At 45.4% G+C, this 17,097-nt stretch overlaps 1 protein-coding gene across 4 annotated transcripts in view; it reads left to right on the top strand.

Moving 5' to 3' along the window:
- The window catches only part of CNKSR1 (connector enhancer of kinase suppressor of Ras 1), a 35,880-nt gene that overhangs the window by 306 nt on the left and 18,477 nt on the right, over positions 1–17,097 (top strand). Inside the window, exons 2-8 of one of the 4 annotated variants that reach the window (XM_079987717.1) lie at positions 1,962–2,119; positions 3,262–3,464; positions 4,488–4,572; positions 10,197–10,238; positions 11,431–11,550; positions 12,885–12,944; positions 13,826–13,897. In XM_079987717.1, the coding sequence (XP_079843843.1) occupies positions 1,962–2,119; positions 3,262–3,464; positions 4,488–4,572; positions 10,197–10,238; positions 11,431–11,550; positions 12,885–12,944; positions 13,826–13,897 (740 nt within the window). Of the gene's footprint in view, positions 1–1,961; positions 2,120–3,261; positions 3,465–4,487; positions 4,573–6,369; positions 6,444–6,698; positions 6,909–8,648; positions 8,695–10,196; positions 10,239–11,430; positions 11,551–12,884; positions 12,945–13,825; positions 13,898–17,097 lie in introns of those variants that run through there. The other 3 variants (XM_079987718.1, XM_079987719.1, XM_079987720.1) reach the window with 3 other exon arrangements.

Genomic DNA, 17,097 nt, shown 5'->3' with positions numbered 1-17,097 from the left:
CAACTATGACAGAGATGGCAGGAGTGAATAAGAGCCGACCTCTTTGCCCACTGGAATGAAGCACATTCCTGCTCTGGGCCGGCCCTTCTTACCTGGCCGGGCGGTTACTACGTGTTCAATGGAGTGGGAGGAGAAGCCACTCCCCCAAGCAGTGTTGTGATTGCCATAACATGCCCTATTTTTCCATGTGTTGACTGTGGAGAGGTAAGTAAAGGATCTGGAGGTAGCTGTCGGACATGAATTTCTCTTCCTCCTTTGCCCACTTCTGGCTTCTTAACACAGGGCAGCTTTATTTCCAAATTTGCAGACCTGGGAGAGCAAGGAAACCAGTGCCAGATTTACGTATAAGCTAAAGAAACTATAGCTTAGGGCCCCACTCTTTTGGAGGCCCCCAGAAAAATTTAAAGGAAAAAAACCCCACTGGATGTACATTTCCAAAAAACAAATAAAATAAAACCTACATACAGCAACAGTGTTTTGTGTTGTGTAGGCTGCTATTTGTTATGTGCAAATGGCTTTAGATACCTATTAGTTCCATAAATTACCATATAGCATATATTCAACACAAAAAGCAGTGACAATTTGTTGTTGACAAAGGACAGCTGGACATATAAAGGGTCCCATTACCTTCAGTAGCTTAAGACCTCATCAAACCTAAATCTGGCCCTGAAGGAAAGGGAACTGGAAAACTATGGGGGTGGCTGGGAAGAGGAAGAGAGATCAGCCAAGTCCTCATTTGTCTGCAAAAATAAAATTCTAATTAGATTTAGGACAGGGATAGAGAAGCCTTGTCTTCCAGATGTGTTTGTTTACAGAATTTATATTGCTACTGTTAATCAATTTATTACTCGACCATCTATATGTTTTTAACACTCGATTGGGAGCTGCCCAGAGTGGCTGGGGAAACACAGCCAGATGGGTGGGGTATAAATAATAAATTATTATTATTATAAATTATTATCACCAACAGGTTGCAGGGTGGGTTGCCACAAATGAAGTTCAGCATTCTATCCCACTTCTCACTTATCCTGCCCTGAGATCTTACAATGAAAGGTAGTTAATAATAATAATAATAATAATAATAATAATAATAATCTCAGGACAGGTCAAAACCATTTAAAATAAAATAGCTGTAATTTCTAATTAGATTTAGGGCAGGAACATGGAACCTTGGCCTTGTGGAAGTGTTAGTTTAAAGAATTAATGTCCTACTCCTCACTACTGATTTCAGTGTGGGTTATTGCAATTTAAAATACAACAACCAGGAAAAGGCAAAAAAGTAATTGCAATGAAAAATCACAGCTGCGAATTCATCTGTTGTTTGACTCCAACTCCTATCGGCTACCCCCACCTCCCAAAGCATGGCCAACAGTCAGGGATGATGGGATTTGTAGTCACACTAGATCTTGAGGGGCACAGCTTCTCCATCTCTGATTTTGGGGAAGAAATCAAAGTCATAAAAATATTTGTGGCCACATGATGCTTGACAACATCTTTCTTCTGCTCCCTTCCCAAGACTCCCCCAAACATGTGATTTCAAAGTTAAAATATGAGATTCTGTAAGCCTTGCCAAATTTGTTATCAGCTGTAGAAAACAGAGTCCTTGGACTCTGATAATGCTTCTTGCATGCCTGGATGGGAGATGAGGGCGGGGGGGGGGGGGGACGGGACTGTGTGAGTGTATTTGGAAACTAACCTACTATGCAAAGGTAAAAATGACATTCATTGCTCCTGCCACTTTTCAGCCTACCACTGGCATGTGACCCTTGCATGGTTACCCAAAAAGGATCCCGGGCTTAAAAAAAAATGGTTCCCCACCCACCTCCTAACTGAAGATGCCAATGTTTGAACCTTCTGCATGCCAAGCAAGTGCCCTGCCATTGATCTATAGCTCTTTCCAAAACTTCTGGGCCAGTTTCATGAAAGAAAGAGGATCAAATGCTTTCCTCTTCTGCGTTTAGGTTTGGATCCAGCGTTACAAGACTATCCCTTTGAGACGTGGGGCCTGACTGGGAAGGGGCTGCTTCATCTGTCCTATCGGGACCTGGAAGATCTGGGCATGAGGCGCGTTGGCCATCAGGAGCTGCTTCTGGAAGCTGTGGAGCAGCTCTGCGTATTGGTGAGCACATGGCTGTGAACCTCAGTGTGGCTCACAAATCCCTCAACAACTTGGGCCTCTGAAGTACTTTAGGGACCATCTGATTCCTTATCTTCCACCTCAACTAGGGGCATCTTATGACGGGGCCCTTAAGGTGGTTCCACTCATGAGATTCAGTTGACCTTCACTAGGGAGCAAACCTTTAGCGCTACAGGCCCTGCCCTATGGAGATTCAGGGGGGAACCTTCCCTCCCTTCTTTCTTTTAAAAACTTTATTATTTAGACTAGCCTTTGTACTATGAATTTTCTCTTTTTTAATCAATCGCTCCAGTCTGTCTCTCACACAGATCTGTTCCATCAATCTTCTCTGTTTATGTGTCTTCATAAAAAAAATCTCCAGCATTTTCATGCAACACTAAACACAGTTATGCAGTTGTGACCACCTATTTTTGCGAGCAGTTTCTCCTAATATAATGCATTTTTGTATGTGTGTTATTTTCACCAATATCTTCATTTTCTGCATGTTTTCCCTTCATATATGTATTTTTTGAGGGGACGCAGGTGGCGCTGTGGGTTAAAGCCTCAGCGCCTAGGGCTTGCCGATTGAAAGGTCGCGGTTCGAATCCCTGCGGCGGGGTGCACTCCCGCTGCTCGGTCCCAGCGCCTGCCAACCTAGCAGTTCGAAAGCACCTCCGGGTACAAGTAGATAAATAGGGACCGCTTACCAGCGGGAAGGTAAACGGCGTTTCCGTGTGCGGCTCTGGCTCTGGCTCTGGCCAGAGCAGCGATGTCACGCTGGCCACGTGACCCGGAAGTGTCTCCGGACAGCGCTGGCCCCTGGCCTCTTAAGTGAGATGGGCGCACAACCCCAGAGTCTGTCAAGACTGGCCCGTACGGGCAGGGGTACCTTTACCTTTACCTTTTTATGTATTTTTTGTAAGCATTATTTAGCTGGGAAACTGCACTGCAAAGTTAAGAGACGTGTCACTTTCAAAGCATGGCTGTGCTTGAGTTCTCATTTTGAAAAGTGCGAATTTGGTTTAATTTCTCCTTTAAATGTGAACTGAACCAAATCCCGCCCCCCTACTTTGAGTGAAACTTTGCTGTATACAAGCCTTTGTTTCCATTACTGAGGGTAGCTGGGCTTGTTTCCCTCTCCCTAGAACTATGACCTGGCAACGACCAATCTGCAGGTGCTGACTGAGAAGCTGCAAGGCATTGTAAGGACGATTGAAACCTTCATCCTGAGCCATAGGAAAGTTAGCACCTACGACGGATACACTATGGAGAAACCCTCTTCGGACCTCCTGGGCTGTGTGGTGGAGCTGATTGGCGCTGCAAAGGGTCTCTTCTTATGGCTCAACAGGTAAAGATTGTCATGATCATCTTCTCCATTCCCTTTATTTCGAATGTTCAGGCTGTGAGTGTTGTTTATGTCATGGAAATGGCACCTGCCATCCGAAAGGGCAAAGCTGTGTGTTTGTGAATGAACCTCCCAAACAGTCAGATGAGGACTGAATAATACTCTGTGGTCCTGGAACACTGACTGGCTCTTAGGGGAGAACGGAAAACAAGTTGGGAGATGGAATGGAGTGGAGTGGCTGGGATCCTGAACAGTAGAGTTCCACGCTGCAGCATTTTGTCACAGACTCCATTGGTGTAGACCAGGTGTGGGAACCTTTGGCCCTCCAGATGTTGCTGAACTATGGTTTCTGTCATTCTTGGCAATTGGGTATGCTTGTTGTGGCTGATGGGAACATCCAGAAGGCCAAATGTTTCCCACAAAGAGATACTGCTTCTTGTTATCCACTTTGGGGCAGTGAAGGGGAGATAGTCTGAACACTGAATTAACTTAATGGCCTGGAGGAAAATAGTATAAAAGGGCTGGAGAGGGGAAACGTTTCATGCAGATTTAAGGGAGATGGGTGTGTGGAATGGAAAGGGTTTGGGAGTGTTTAAATGATGATTCACTTGTAGAGTTCTGTACCCGAGGGGAGATAAGGAGTGAACCTTGAGAGAAAAGGTACCAAGGGAAATTGGAGGTCCTGTGTACAGCTTCAAACACCCACTGGCTGCTGGGCCAATGCCAGAGCTCGGCATAATCAAGTAGGAGGCCATTTTTCTGAGAGCCAAATTGGAGCCAGATGTCAGCAGTTTTTCAGACTGTCTATGTGAACATAGGAAGCTGTCATATACCATGTCAGACTGATGGTTTGTTTAGCACGATATTGTTTATTCTTGCAGTGTTTCTCTTTTCAGTGCAGTATTACTTACCTGTAATACCAAAGTCAGGTGGAGAGTAGACAGAAATTCTATTAAAATGGGATCTCCGATTATCAACTAGGAGGCATTGGCATGTAGGAAGAGGCTTATTGATCTTTTCTTGCAGGTATCTCTTCTCCCACCTTAATGATTTTTCAGCCAGCAAAGACATCATCTGGCTGTGTGGCGATCTAGCAGAGATTATGAAAGTGGTAAGTTGTTCAAAGACAATGCCTATAATGTGTGTTTTCTGGGAAGCTTAGCTTTGGCCCTCTCTGGGAGAATAAGTGCCTATTTGTGCCACCAGCTGAAGGTATTCTGAAGGCCAGAATGTCCAGTGGCCTCTTCCATGGGTCTTTGACTGCCATAAATCTTTGTACTACTATCCAGAGGTGATTAGCTGCCCTGCAATGGCAAGGCAAGTGATTTGGGTGTGCTGGCTCTGTTGGGTCTTCTCTAGTCATTTCTCACTCCTAGCAAGCTGGGCTTACATGTTTTAGGGGCCATAGGCTTTATAGATACAGGTTGTGCTGTGACTCCAGAAACTGACACCTCCTCTATGCTGCTAATTCCAGTTGCTGGGAATCACAAGTAAGAAAAGCCCTGCTGATTTGGTGTGCTCAGATCCTGTTTGCAGTCTTCCCATGAGCTGAATGCTTGACTTGAAATGAGTTTGGTCCACAGGAGGTTGTGGACTTTCCAACGCTATGTGAAGAATTCATGATTCAGCATGCTTTAGGAGGTGTTGGACAGATGTTTCCCCCAAATACGTGCTGTACCCTATGATGATTTGCTGACGGCTCGCCACAGATGGGGATGCACCTTATCACAGGCTTTCCCCATATGCAGGACACACCCAGACTATCATGTGGTTTGGTGAAATTGAAGCTGGTTTTATTTTTGTGCCTCTTGAGCTGGTCTTATGCTCCCACACCATGGCCACATACTTAACTGAAGCCTCACCCTGGGACATGATGAGATCCAGTTACATTGTCGAGAACATTCGTAAGACTTCCTCCGTATGTCCCAAATTCTTTCCTACCAACACACAGAAAGGCAATTTAATACTGATTTCCTTCGCTCCATTTGGACAGTGCACCATAGGTTAGAACACATATCCTGATTTGAGCCTCTCGGTGTACAGGTGATCAAACTATGATTTCATTTTCGGTATGTTTGGCATGCCTGTTTCAGGGGAGGAGTAGCAGACCGAACTATGGTTTATCATTTCAGGCATCCACACTATAGCACCTCCTTCATTTAGGTGTCCCTGTGTGTATTCTCCATCCGGTGCCTGAGGCCTTATTCTGAGTGCCAAATGTGGTTCAAAGAGTGTCTTACCCAGTTGAAGAACCTAATTGTGAAATACTGTACCTTCCCTAAGGAGGCTGTGGTTCTTTATTCTTTTTGGTGTTTTAAACAGAACATGCATGGCTATGAATTTTCTTTTCTCCTTTCTATCTAAGCTATCTTTTAAGTGTTCCTGTGATCTGCTTTTGTTTGCTGTTATAGTAATTGGAAGAAATTACTATGGTCCTTTATTTTGTTTTTTGGACTTTGTGTGAAGTGTTTTTGTTTGTGTGTTAAACTGTAACTCATTTGGAGTTTATGCTTATGAGGAAAAGTGGGCTGTAAGTTTGAATAACAACAATAATAATCGATAGGGAAACTTCATTAACTGCGGTTTGGTGTGATTTCAAAACTGAGGTTGTATAAACACCATACATTTAAAACCTGCCCCCAAGAATGTTGAGAACTGTAGTTTAAGGGTGCTGGAAACTATAGCTCTATGGTGCTAAACAACAGTTCCCATTAATCTTTTTGAGAGAAGGTGCTTTAAATATATTGTATGTACATAGCTGAGCTGTGTTAAGAAACAGTCTGCAAATTGGCCTGAAGTTTAATGAGCCTCCTGCAGATATTATTGCATCAGGAGGTTTGTTTTATGATGTAAGAACTGGGTCAATCCTTCGGAACTCCCTTCCACAACACATGAGACAAGTGCTGTCTCCACTGTCATTTCAATGTTTTTCAAAAAACCTTCCTTTTTCAACAAGCCTTTTAAGTGGCGATTCTTCTCCTGGTCTGTGTTTGTGTTGGATTTGAAATTGGATTGATGTTTCTATTGTTAATCCCTTAGTTTAGGGTGTTTCCTAGGAAACTGTTCAGAAAGGAAATAAAGGCTGTGTACGTACTACACCTTTAAAGCACATTCAAAGTACGTTCCCCCCTCAAAGAATTCTGGGTCCTGTAGTTTGTTAAGGGTTTCTGGGAATTTTAACTCTGTGAGGGGTAAACTACAGGGCCCAGAATTCTTTGAGAAAAAGAACATGTTTTGAGTGTACTTTAAAGGTACGCTGCTCCAGAAAGATGGTCGCCCCCATGTTTGTGTCAGAGAGGCCATCCATCTGTGAGTTGTAAGGTGCCAAGCTCTGTGGCTCATTGTTGGCTGACAGAGGATGAGACACCCTATTCTGAACTTGAATGAACTGAGGGAAATGGCAGCTGACCAGAAATGGGTGGGAGGAGTGAGACCGAGAAGAGTGAGGTAAACAAAACTGGACGGGGGTGAGGGAGCGACTTGTTTTTTGTAGAAATAATCCAGTGAGTCACGGTTTGGGATCGGGGTCAGGGTTGGATAGCTGAGTTTGGGGAATCTCCATTTTCAGTTGGATGTAGCCCAGTGAAAGGAGGCATATGCGCTGAGGGGAGACAGAAAGTCTCTTCAGGGAAACTTTTACAGGTAGGCACAGCGGTAGGTAGCTTCTTTGTAAAATGTTCCTTCTCTGTGTGACCTTCTGCGATGGAATCTGTGGAATGAGCTGGAGGGACTTGATGACAAATGGTCCTACTGGAAAATCCCGCCGGCTCTAGACGAGAGCATGGGAAAGGAAAGGAAGGAAAGTGTGAAGGTCGTAATAGCAAGAAATTGTCAAAAGCTCCATGCTATAGATTTCTTAAAAGAACTGGGAGCAGAGGGGAGGGGCGTGACAAGGTGTGCCATGTTGCAGAAGAAACTAAAGAATTAGGCTTCTTTATCTAAGTAGAAGTAGCTAGAAACTTCAGGTGAGTCCCCCCCCCCCCATTATAGTATTATAAGTGGAAATGTTTTACCTTACTAAAACTATTTGAACTTTAGGAGTGCCCTACCAGGTGAATGATATTTTATGGCATTTTGAAGCAAAGGTTCTTTTGTGTGTGTGTGTGTGTGTGTGTGTGTGTGTGTGTGTGTGTTTAGGGCTGTATACACCCTGTACATTTGAAGCACATTTAAAGCGTGCACACACACACCAAGAATCCTGGGGACTGTAATTTGGTAAGGGAATTGTAGCTGTGTGAAGGGTAAATTACAGTTCACAGGATCCATGGAGTGGGTGTGCTTTAAATATATGATGGACATGCAGCCTGTATTGTTCGTTCTGTAGTTCATTTAAGATAAAAAACATACAAATGACCAGGAAAGAAGAATGTGCCCAACTCATTTTGACGGATGGGAAGGGAAGCTGGGAATGCGGTGGGAGAAGGTCTTCATTCAGCTGTGATCTGCAAACCTTCTCAGGCCTGTAGGGTAGGGCTTAGATGTGTGTATTCTGAAAATTTCATATTCTTTCATAGTGTCTCTTAGTACTCTGCTTTTCACTCTTCCTTTTTTCCCTTCCCCACTTCCCACAAATATTTGTTTTGTTTGTGCAGTTGGGTTCCTGTCATTAGTATTTGCTGGGAAATCTGAGTCTCTGGTCCTGAGACTTGGGGCTTGAGCCTGGGAGCCTGAGGGTGGTGCGTGTTGGAGAAGGGGACAGAGACTTTAAAACTTAGTGTTTGTATTTTAAAGAAATCTCAAGACTCCTTCTAATTGTGCTGCAGTGCTGGATTGTTATATCTTCAAACTGTCTCTATTTTACTGGAACAGTCTCTGAATTCTGGCGCCTGTCCCTGATAATGCATTGTCTCCATTTTGCCCTTTTGCTGGATGCATGTATGAGAGCCAGTATGGTGTAGTGGTTAGAGTGGAGTTGCACTAGGACCTGGGAGACCCACGTTCAAATTCCTCACTCAGCAGTGAAGCTCACTGGGTTATCTTGGGCCAGTCATTTTTCTCTCAGTCTGGCCTACCTTACAGGGTTGTTGTGAGGATGAGATGAGGAGAGGGAGAACTGTTTGTTCCACTTTGAGCTCCTTGGAGGAAGGCTGGGATATGAGCTTCGTGGCTGTTTGGGGTTTTTAACTCTGGTCTCCCAGGTCCTAGTCCAGCACTCTAACTAGTGCATTTTTTCTCTCTCTTTTTAAGGGGGGATCTAAGGGGATATTTTAAAAATCCATTGGATCAGCATGTGGTGAGCAGAACAGTAAATAGTCATTTTACCTCCAGTATAATTGCATCCAAAAACACATCATTTTGTGGAATGTGTACCTCCCTCTGAGATGTGTGCATGGCATTACTTGGAACCTAATACCCTATGTTAACTGGGGGAAGGTCAGTGTTTGAAGATAAGATGCCCTAGTGTGATCTTTCTTGATCCTGGAATACCATCGAGTGGAACACACATGATTGATGACTGTGCAATCTTTCTGGCTGTCATAGCTGAAAGCCAGATCCCTCAAGGCAACTTGCCTCTAATGCACACGCATGCAGATGCACGCTTGTGCACATTTAAGATGCCATGTGTGCATAGCTTGATGAGACTTGCCTTGAGTTGTGGATAGCAGATGAAAAGACAGAGCTGTCTTCTATAGTACAGCTTTCATCAACCTGGTGCCCTCAACCTGTATTTTGAACTACAGTTGTGCTGGACTGGGCTGATGGATCTTATATACCAAAACATCTGGAGGCCACCAGATTTTGGAAAACTGTTTTAGTCTCTCTTACACCAAAATAAAAACCCTGAAATGCATTAATGGTGTTCTTATTTTTCTGTGTGTGTTTTTAATGCTGCAGGGACTATGGTCAGTGGTATGCCATGTGGAAAATAGATCCATCCCTTGTTGACCCTAGAAGGAAGCTGAGCCAAACCTAGGATCTAGTAGCCATTACCCACCATTCTCATGGTTCCTCCAGATATTCTGTTTGCTTAGCATTCAGCTTGATTTGCTTGCACAAAACTTGCATGGTAGTTGGAATATGCCCAGCCTTTACTGAGTGTTCTTCTGATTTGTTTACAAGGCAGTTATCTGACAATGGATATTATCCTGATTTCCTTGCAGGCTTGTCTACACATCTTCCTGTTGATCATTTGTTCATCCCACACATTTTGGTGCATTTCCCCATCACTTTCCTAACTGCAGAAAGTCCTTTGGGGCCAAGCACTTTAATTGTGCAAACCTAAGTTTCTGGTATGGGCCTGCAAGATAAGGACCGCCTGGAGGCACCCAGAGTTTGGAGTGTGAATGAAGCAACTGGCGGGGGTAGGCATTGGAGGGAATTAACATGCAATCTGTACTACACCTGTACTACAATCGGTACTGCTTCCAGGCTGTTGCTATCTTTGGGTGGGTTTCAGTCGCATACTGGCGAATTCAAGCTATCCAGTTAGTGTTGACTGAGAGGTCTTGTGCAAGAAACCTGCTTCTCCAGAAAGATCAGACTTTTCGTGATAAACGAAGTGATGAGTAAATGCAGAGGAAAGTGTGGGATCACACTTGCTTTGATGCAGCAGCATTTAACCTCCCCATAAACAAATCAAGAATGGATTCTCATTGAATAAACAACCTTGTCTAATCTCCCTGCAAACAAATCAGGATGAATGATCAGGTGAACAGGTTATCTGGCAGGACCCTAGTTCTTACCTGTTTCTGGGATAGTTTGAAGAGTCTAGCTTGGTTTTCTTTGTACTTGCAGGGCTGCACTGTGTCTGAGAGGGAGGACCGGATTTTACTGATTGTAAGTACTGCAATCAGCGGATGGAATGTGCTATGAGATGAGGCCTGATGTGGAATCTTGCTTTAAATTCTTGGGCTGACAGCTATTTTTTGGGGGGTGGGATGTTCAGGTCCCTTTAATCTAAATTGGACATTGTCAAGTACACAAGCCCCCTCAGATGGCCAAGTATGTTTTACTGGCATGAGAAATGTGTCCATCGCCTCTGTTCTGGACTTGTGCACACCAGGGATGTACAGCAGAAAATGTTCCAAAACAGCATATTTCCCATTTCTTAAGTTCATTAGGGATGATGAATGCATGCCAACTCCAAGCTTGACAGTTTCAAAGTTTTGCTTTTGTTTACTAGATACAGATAAAACAGCTAAACTAGATCGTTCTGTAGGACCAGAGTACAGTGGTACCCCTAGTTACGAACTTAATTTGTTCCAGAGGTCCGTTCTTAACCTGAAACTGTTCTTAACTAGAGGCGTGCTTTTGCTAATGGCAGCTCTTGCTGCCACTGCGCTGCCGGCACACAATTTCCGTTCTCATCCTGGGGAAAAGTTCTCAACTCTCTTCCAGGTTAGCAGAGTTTGTAACCTGAACCATTTGTAACCTGAGGCGTTTGTAACTTGAGGTACCACTGTAGTTGATATGATGCCTTCTAGATGTTGATGGACTATAACCCCCATCAGCCATGACCATCGGCCATGCTAGCTGATGGAAGTTGGAGTCCAGCAACATCTAGAGCGCACCACATTGTGGAAGCCTGAAACAACCTATTGATTTATATATTTTTAAAAAACTGAATAGTATGGAGAGAGTGAACTGGGAACAATTATTTTTGTTTCAAAATTGAACACTTGGCGTAATCTAGGTAAATAGCATAGTCTTACGATGGAGTAAGCTGCATCAAAACCATATTTATCCCATTTGGGAAATAGCAAACCCAGGTCACATCCACACCATACATTTAAAGCATGTTTCCTGGGAATTGTAGCTCAGTGAGTTCCCAGGATTCCTTGGGTGCTATAAATTTATGGTGTGCATGTAACCTCCCGGTTAGCAACTGCATTTTTTTAAAATTGGGGTAGGGGAAGATCTAGGAGGATCTTGTGCCTCCAATTGCATTTGTTCTTACCTCTGTCAGAAGGTTCATAATCCACCTGGCATCTTCTAAAAGAATGAGTTTTTCCCTCTTTGCGCCCTGCAGGGCAGACACATCTCAGGAATCTGTGAGCACATCTTGAATTACAGTCCAGCTGAACTCCTGCATCGAACTGCCACCTTGGAGACAGTGGAACTTGTGGCAGCAGGTCCAGAGGACAGTCTGGTGAGCCTGCCAGGCTATTTTATTTTTATTTTATTTTGCAAGGCCATCGCAGGCAAAAGAGCTGAGTGCAAAGCCCCCACCCACAGTTATAAAGTGCATATCCAGCACTTATCAAGGCGGGTGTGATTTTTGGTTGCTCCAACATGAAATAAGAAACAGGAGCAGGAAATCACTAATAAGTAATAATCACAACAACTAGCATTTACTTACCTACCGGAGGGGATGGGAAAGTCCCACAAAGCAACATGATGCAGCTAAACAGCATTTCGCGCTGCTCAGCTTTACCTGTACTGACTGGCAGTGCCTCTTGAGTGTGTCAGGCAGGGAGTCTTTCTCAGCCCTACCTGGAGATGCCAGGAATTGAACTCAGAACCTTTTGCATGCAAGGCAGGTGCTCTGGCCCTGAGCTGTATGGCCTTCCCTGTTTATGTATGTCTGTCAAAGCTGGGTTGGCAAAGTAAAATGTCAGGTCCCTCTCCTGCAACCTGGAAGCCCCAAGAATAATTGTCCTTTATTGAAAGAATGTTGACCTTCATCACAGGCAGGGTGAATGAACTCTTCTCCCTCCTCCCTTTAAGTTGTCTTAAACAGAGTCAGGCAGGGATGTTGTTGGGTACTTAAAAGCAGTGAGCCCATGACATAAAATTGCTTCTGGGCAAATTAAGACAGCTGGAGCTTCACTGTTACTGTTCTCTAAGCACACCTAGCTGCCCTGTAAACAACGGGTGTTTTTAAACAAAACAAAGATTATAGAGAAGAAAGGACAGGAGATCTGGGTGTCAGTGCAAAAACCCCAGGGCTCATGCTGTCTGCCCCCCCCCCCCCCCCCGCCAAGACAGGCTTCTAGTCCGTTAACCCCATCATTGTCTATTCTGCAAACCAGAGATACTGGGGATTTCACCTGCAAACTTCTGCATGCAAAAGCAGGTGCTCTGCTGCTGAACTACAACTTTTATTCTGCTGATATAGCAAGATGCCTTATACTGAGTCAGGCTGGGAAACCAGGGTTCAAATCACTACTCGGCCATGAGGCTCATTGGGTGACCTTGGGGCAGTTACTGTCTTTTAACCTAGCCTACTTCAGGGGTTGCTGTGTGGATGAAAATGGGGAGAGGGAAAACCATGTGTGCCACCTCGAACTCCATGGAGGGATAACTATGTGAATATTTATGGGTCTCCAAAGCCTCAGATACGGGTCTTCCCCAGCCCAGCCTGGCATTGCTGGGAACTGAACCAGGCAACTTTTGTGTGCATAGTTAATGCTCTTTTACTGAGCTAAGATCTCTTCTGCCACTGTCTCAGTAACCATGTCTGCTACATCTTTTCCTCTGCAGGGCATTGAGATTAAGTCCTCGCCCACCTGTCTCCATTTCATATCAGGAACTGCCCCAGAGGTGAGTCAGAAAGAAGATACAGGGGGTTATTTGTGTCTTCGGGGCATTCCCAGACTGTCACTATATTTCACAGGGATTCGGTTTCATGCTGGCAAATTGAAGATGCACAATTATAGTTGACTGTGGGTGGTCTTGCGCAACAAACATGCTTCCCTGAAACCTCAGACTTCTTATGCTAAGGAAAATGCACTGGAAAGTTTGGGATAAACACTTGCTTTGGTGCAACGTCATCTGTCCTCCCTGTGAACCAACTGGCATAAATGCTCATAGCCAGCATCACCACATCTCCTCACAACAAATCAGAATGAATGCTTAAGCAGGTCGCCTTGAAACGCACTCTTGGTTTTCCCATAGGGAAGAAGGGAGCATTAACTTAGGTCCTAAAATACTGCCCTGCCCTGTCCCACCACAGTGACTTCAGGTCTCTGAAATGAGCCTGTGTGGGAAACCTAGCAACTCATCTAGAGGTGGGGGAGCTCATATTTCTTCCTCAGATTGTGCCAGGCAGAACATGGCTTAGCCCACCTGCTTTGCCCCCCCCCCCCCCTGACAGTGACTCTGCGTCATCCGAAGCTTGGCCAAAACCTTGGTGTGTGTGTGCGTGCACACGCTGTTCAGCCCAGCTAGTTTCTTCATTCCTTTGCCTCCTTGCTGAGCAGGAATTACCCCAAAGGTCAGAGCTTGAAGTTAATACTTAATCCCCTCTGCAGCAACTCCCCAGCCCTCCCCCAGTCTCAGCTTTCACTGTCCAAGAAAGCTGCTTACTTGGATTTGTCGAAGAGTGAGAGTGACCAAGTTGCCTCCTTCTCCCTTCCAGCAAAGGAGATCTTGACGTTTGTTTGTTTGTTTGTTTGTTTGTTGCATGTGTTGCTCCCTTCCAGTCCCCGGCTGAGCACTGCAGCAGCGGGATCCTTCCGGGGGATGAGATAGTGCAAGTCAACAACCAGGTGGTGGTAAGTGTGGGCCTCTTCCTCATTTGGCTCAGTGGCTGACTACTTGGGCAGGACTAACTAGGATGCTAAGTTAGCTACTGTGGTGGGTGGCAGCCAAATTCGATGGGTCTTCATTAATGCCAGGCTCAGATTTTCCTCCTGCAGTGCTGCTGCTTGACTGCCTTGTCTTGTTTTGATGTGGGTTTGGTTGTAGTGATAGAAAGTCATGGAGGCAGAGCATAGCCGTCATGGCTAGTAGCTGTTGATGCCCATGAATTTGTCTAATCCTCTTTCAAAGCCATCCAGGTTTCAGACGAATTTGCTTCACCTCCTTTAAAATGGCAATTGGTTGCCTCCTATAGGTAAATTTGCAGCTAGCAACTGGTGAGTGCAGCAGCTCAGGCCTGTAGCCAGAAATATTGTGGTGGTGAGGGAGCCTAAGGGTACATAGAAAGTTAATTAATTGTGTGACACGTCAGTAACAATTTTTAAAATAAATCTTAAGTGCCTAGTGCTTGCCAAAAGAGACGCTGCGGCTCAGTGCTCTCCTTTTGTTTTCAGCGTTTTGTTTTGTTTTCAGTGTTTTGTTTTCATTATTTTTACTTGTTCTGAGTATGTTTGGCCGGGCAAGAAAGATTTATAGCAGGCAGGAACTTCTGAAGGTCGGGTTACAGTGTGAACAAGCTGTGAGAGCTGATTATTTTCGCCCAGATAACGCTCCTGTGGGAGTAGCCAGGCCACCGGGCTCTCCATGGATTACTATGCCTCCAGGGAGGAGGCGAAGGCGGCGTAGAGACAGGAGGCAAAGGCGGGGTTGTCGGGCCGGCGTCCTGGTAAGATTGCAAAGGAGTCCATCTAAACCACCACTCCCTAGCATATTTCTTGCTAATGTGAGATCTCTTGCCAACAAGATGGATGAATTGAGGCTGCTGGCAGCAAAGAACAGTCTCGTAAAAGATTGCTGCGTCTTATTTGTCATTGAGACATGGCTTCAACCGTCCATACCAGACACGGCTATTCAGTTGGAAGGCTGTGTGGTACATCGTCATGACCGAGGCATGGACTTCGGAAAAACCAAAGGAGGGGGGCTGTGTGTATATGTGAACAAATGCTGGTCCAATAATTCTAAGACCGTGGGCAGTTACTGTTCACCGGATTTGGAATATGTGGCTGTTAAATGCAGACCAGCCTATCTCCCTAGGGAGTTTACAGCTGTTATGCTAACTGGTGTGTACGTGCCACCAGATGCCAATGCCAACTTGGCTCTGGGATGCCTGCAGAGCCTTATCAGCAGCCAGCAAGACAAGCATCCTGAAGCTGTGCACATCATTGCGGGAGACTTCAATCATGTTGAACTTAAAACAGTGCTCCCAACGCTCTATCAGCATGTGAAATGTCCCACAAGGGGGGACAAGACACTGGATAAAGTTTATTCGAATGTAAATCACGGCTATAGGGCCTTACAGCTGCCACATTTGGGCCAGTCCGACCATATGTCTCTGTTCCTGGTACCAGCATATATCCCACTCAGGAAACGGGCTCCCACAATATCAAGGACTGTTAAAATCTGGCCTGAAGGCGCTATCCACCAGCTGCAGGACTGTTTTGAGAGAACCAATTGGGATATTTTCGATCGTTCAGACCTGGAGGAGCACACGGCGGCAGTTCTGTGCTATATCAATCACTGCACAGACACTGTCACAGTAAATAAATCCATCCGGTTTTATCCCAATCAGAAACCCTGGATGAATAGAGAGGTCCAGTGCCTGTTGCGGGAAAGGAATAGGGCTTTCAGGTCGGGCGAGGTGCAGCTTTACAGTGTGGCAAGAGCAAACTTGAAGAGGGGTATTCGACGGGCAAAACTGGTCTATAGGCAGAGGATTGAGGATAATTTAAGGAGTAACAACACAAGACAGATGTGGCAGGGGATTCAGCATATTACCAACTACAAACCTAACCTTGGTGCTGTCGATGGTGACCCTTTGCTGGCGGAGGAGCTTAACTTTTTCTTTGCTCGCTTCGAGAAGGAGCCACCTGAGACGCCGGTATTACAGCCACCAGCCCATAGGGGCCCCTCATTCACTGTAGAGGAGCATGAGGTGAGACAGGTATTGAGGATGGTGAATCCGAGGAAGGCTGCTGGACCTGATGGCATCACGGGAAAGGTGTTGAAGGGCTGTGCGGATCAGCTGGCGAAGGTCTTTACTAAGATCTTCAACAAGTCCTTACACCAGTCTATTGTCCCACCCTGCCTGAAGTCGTCAACTATTGTTCCTCTGCCTAAAAAAATCTACAATCAGTAGTTTGAACGACTACAGACCAGTTGCACTGACTCCAATCATCATGAAGTGTTTTGAGAAACTGGTGCGCCGTCATATAATTTCCTGTCTTCCATCAACTTTTGACAACTACCAGTTTGCATACAGGGCAAATAGATCCACGGAAGACGCTATCACTATCACTCTCCATGCTGCTCTGTCCCATCTGGAGCAGCCGGGGAGTTATGTGAGGCTGCTGTTTGTGGATTTTAGCTCTGCTTTTAACACTATCCTCCCCCATAGACTGGTGTCCAAGCTAGAGGCGATTGGACTCTCCAACTCCACCTGTCTCTGGGTTTTGGATTTTTTTGTCAGAACGTTCTCAGAGGGTTAGAGTGGGGTCACATATGTCCACAGCCCTTAGCCTTAACACCGGCTCACCACAGGGTTGTGTGTTGAGTCCCCTGCTCTATACTCTCTATACGTATGATTGTACAGCCATCTATCCCAGCAACAAAATCATCAAGTTTGCTGATGACACTACGGTGGTGGGGCTCATTTCAGGAGGGGATGAGTCCGCCTATCGGGACGAGGTGGAGCGGCTTTGTGTTTGGTGTGGAGAGAACAATCTGGCTCTTAATACGGCTAAGACCAAGGAATTGGTGGTGGATTACAGGAAAAAAAAGGCGGACATTCAGCCCTTGTATATCAAAGGGGAACGGGTGGAGAGGGTGGCGGAATTCAGGTTTTTGGGAGTGACTATCGATCAGGGCATGACTTGGAGCGCAAATACCACTGCTCTGGTGAAGAAGGCCCAGCAGAGAATTTATTTCCTCAGACTTTTAAAGAAGAACAATCTGAGTGAGAGACTGCTGGTGTCCTTCTACCGAGGCTCCATAGAGAGCATTCTCACATACTGTATTTGTGCCTGGTTCTCCAGTTGTACAGCTAGGAAGAGGAAGG

The sequence above is a fragment of the Podarcis cretensis genome (genome assembly GCF_951804945.1).
Source record: "Podarcis cretensis genome assembly, chromosome: 8".
In the NCBI taxonomy this organism is placed as follows: domain Eukaryota; kingdom Metazoa; phylum Chordata; class Lepidosauria; order Squamata; family Lacertidae; genus Podarcis; species Podarcis cretensis.
This window is presented reverse-complemented; position numbering and strand designations above follow the sequence as displayed.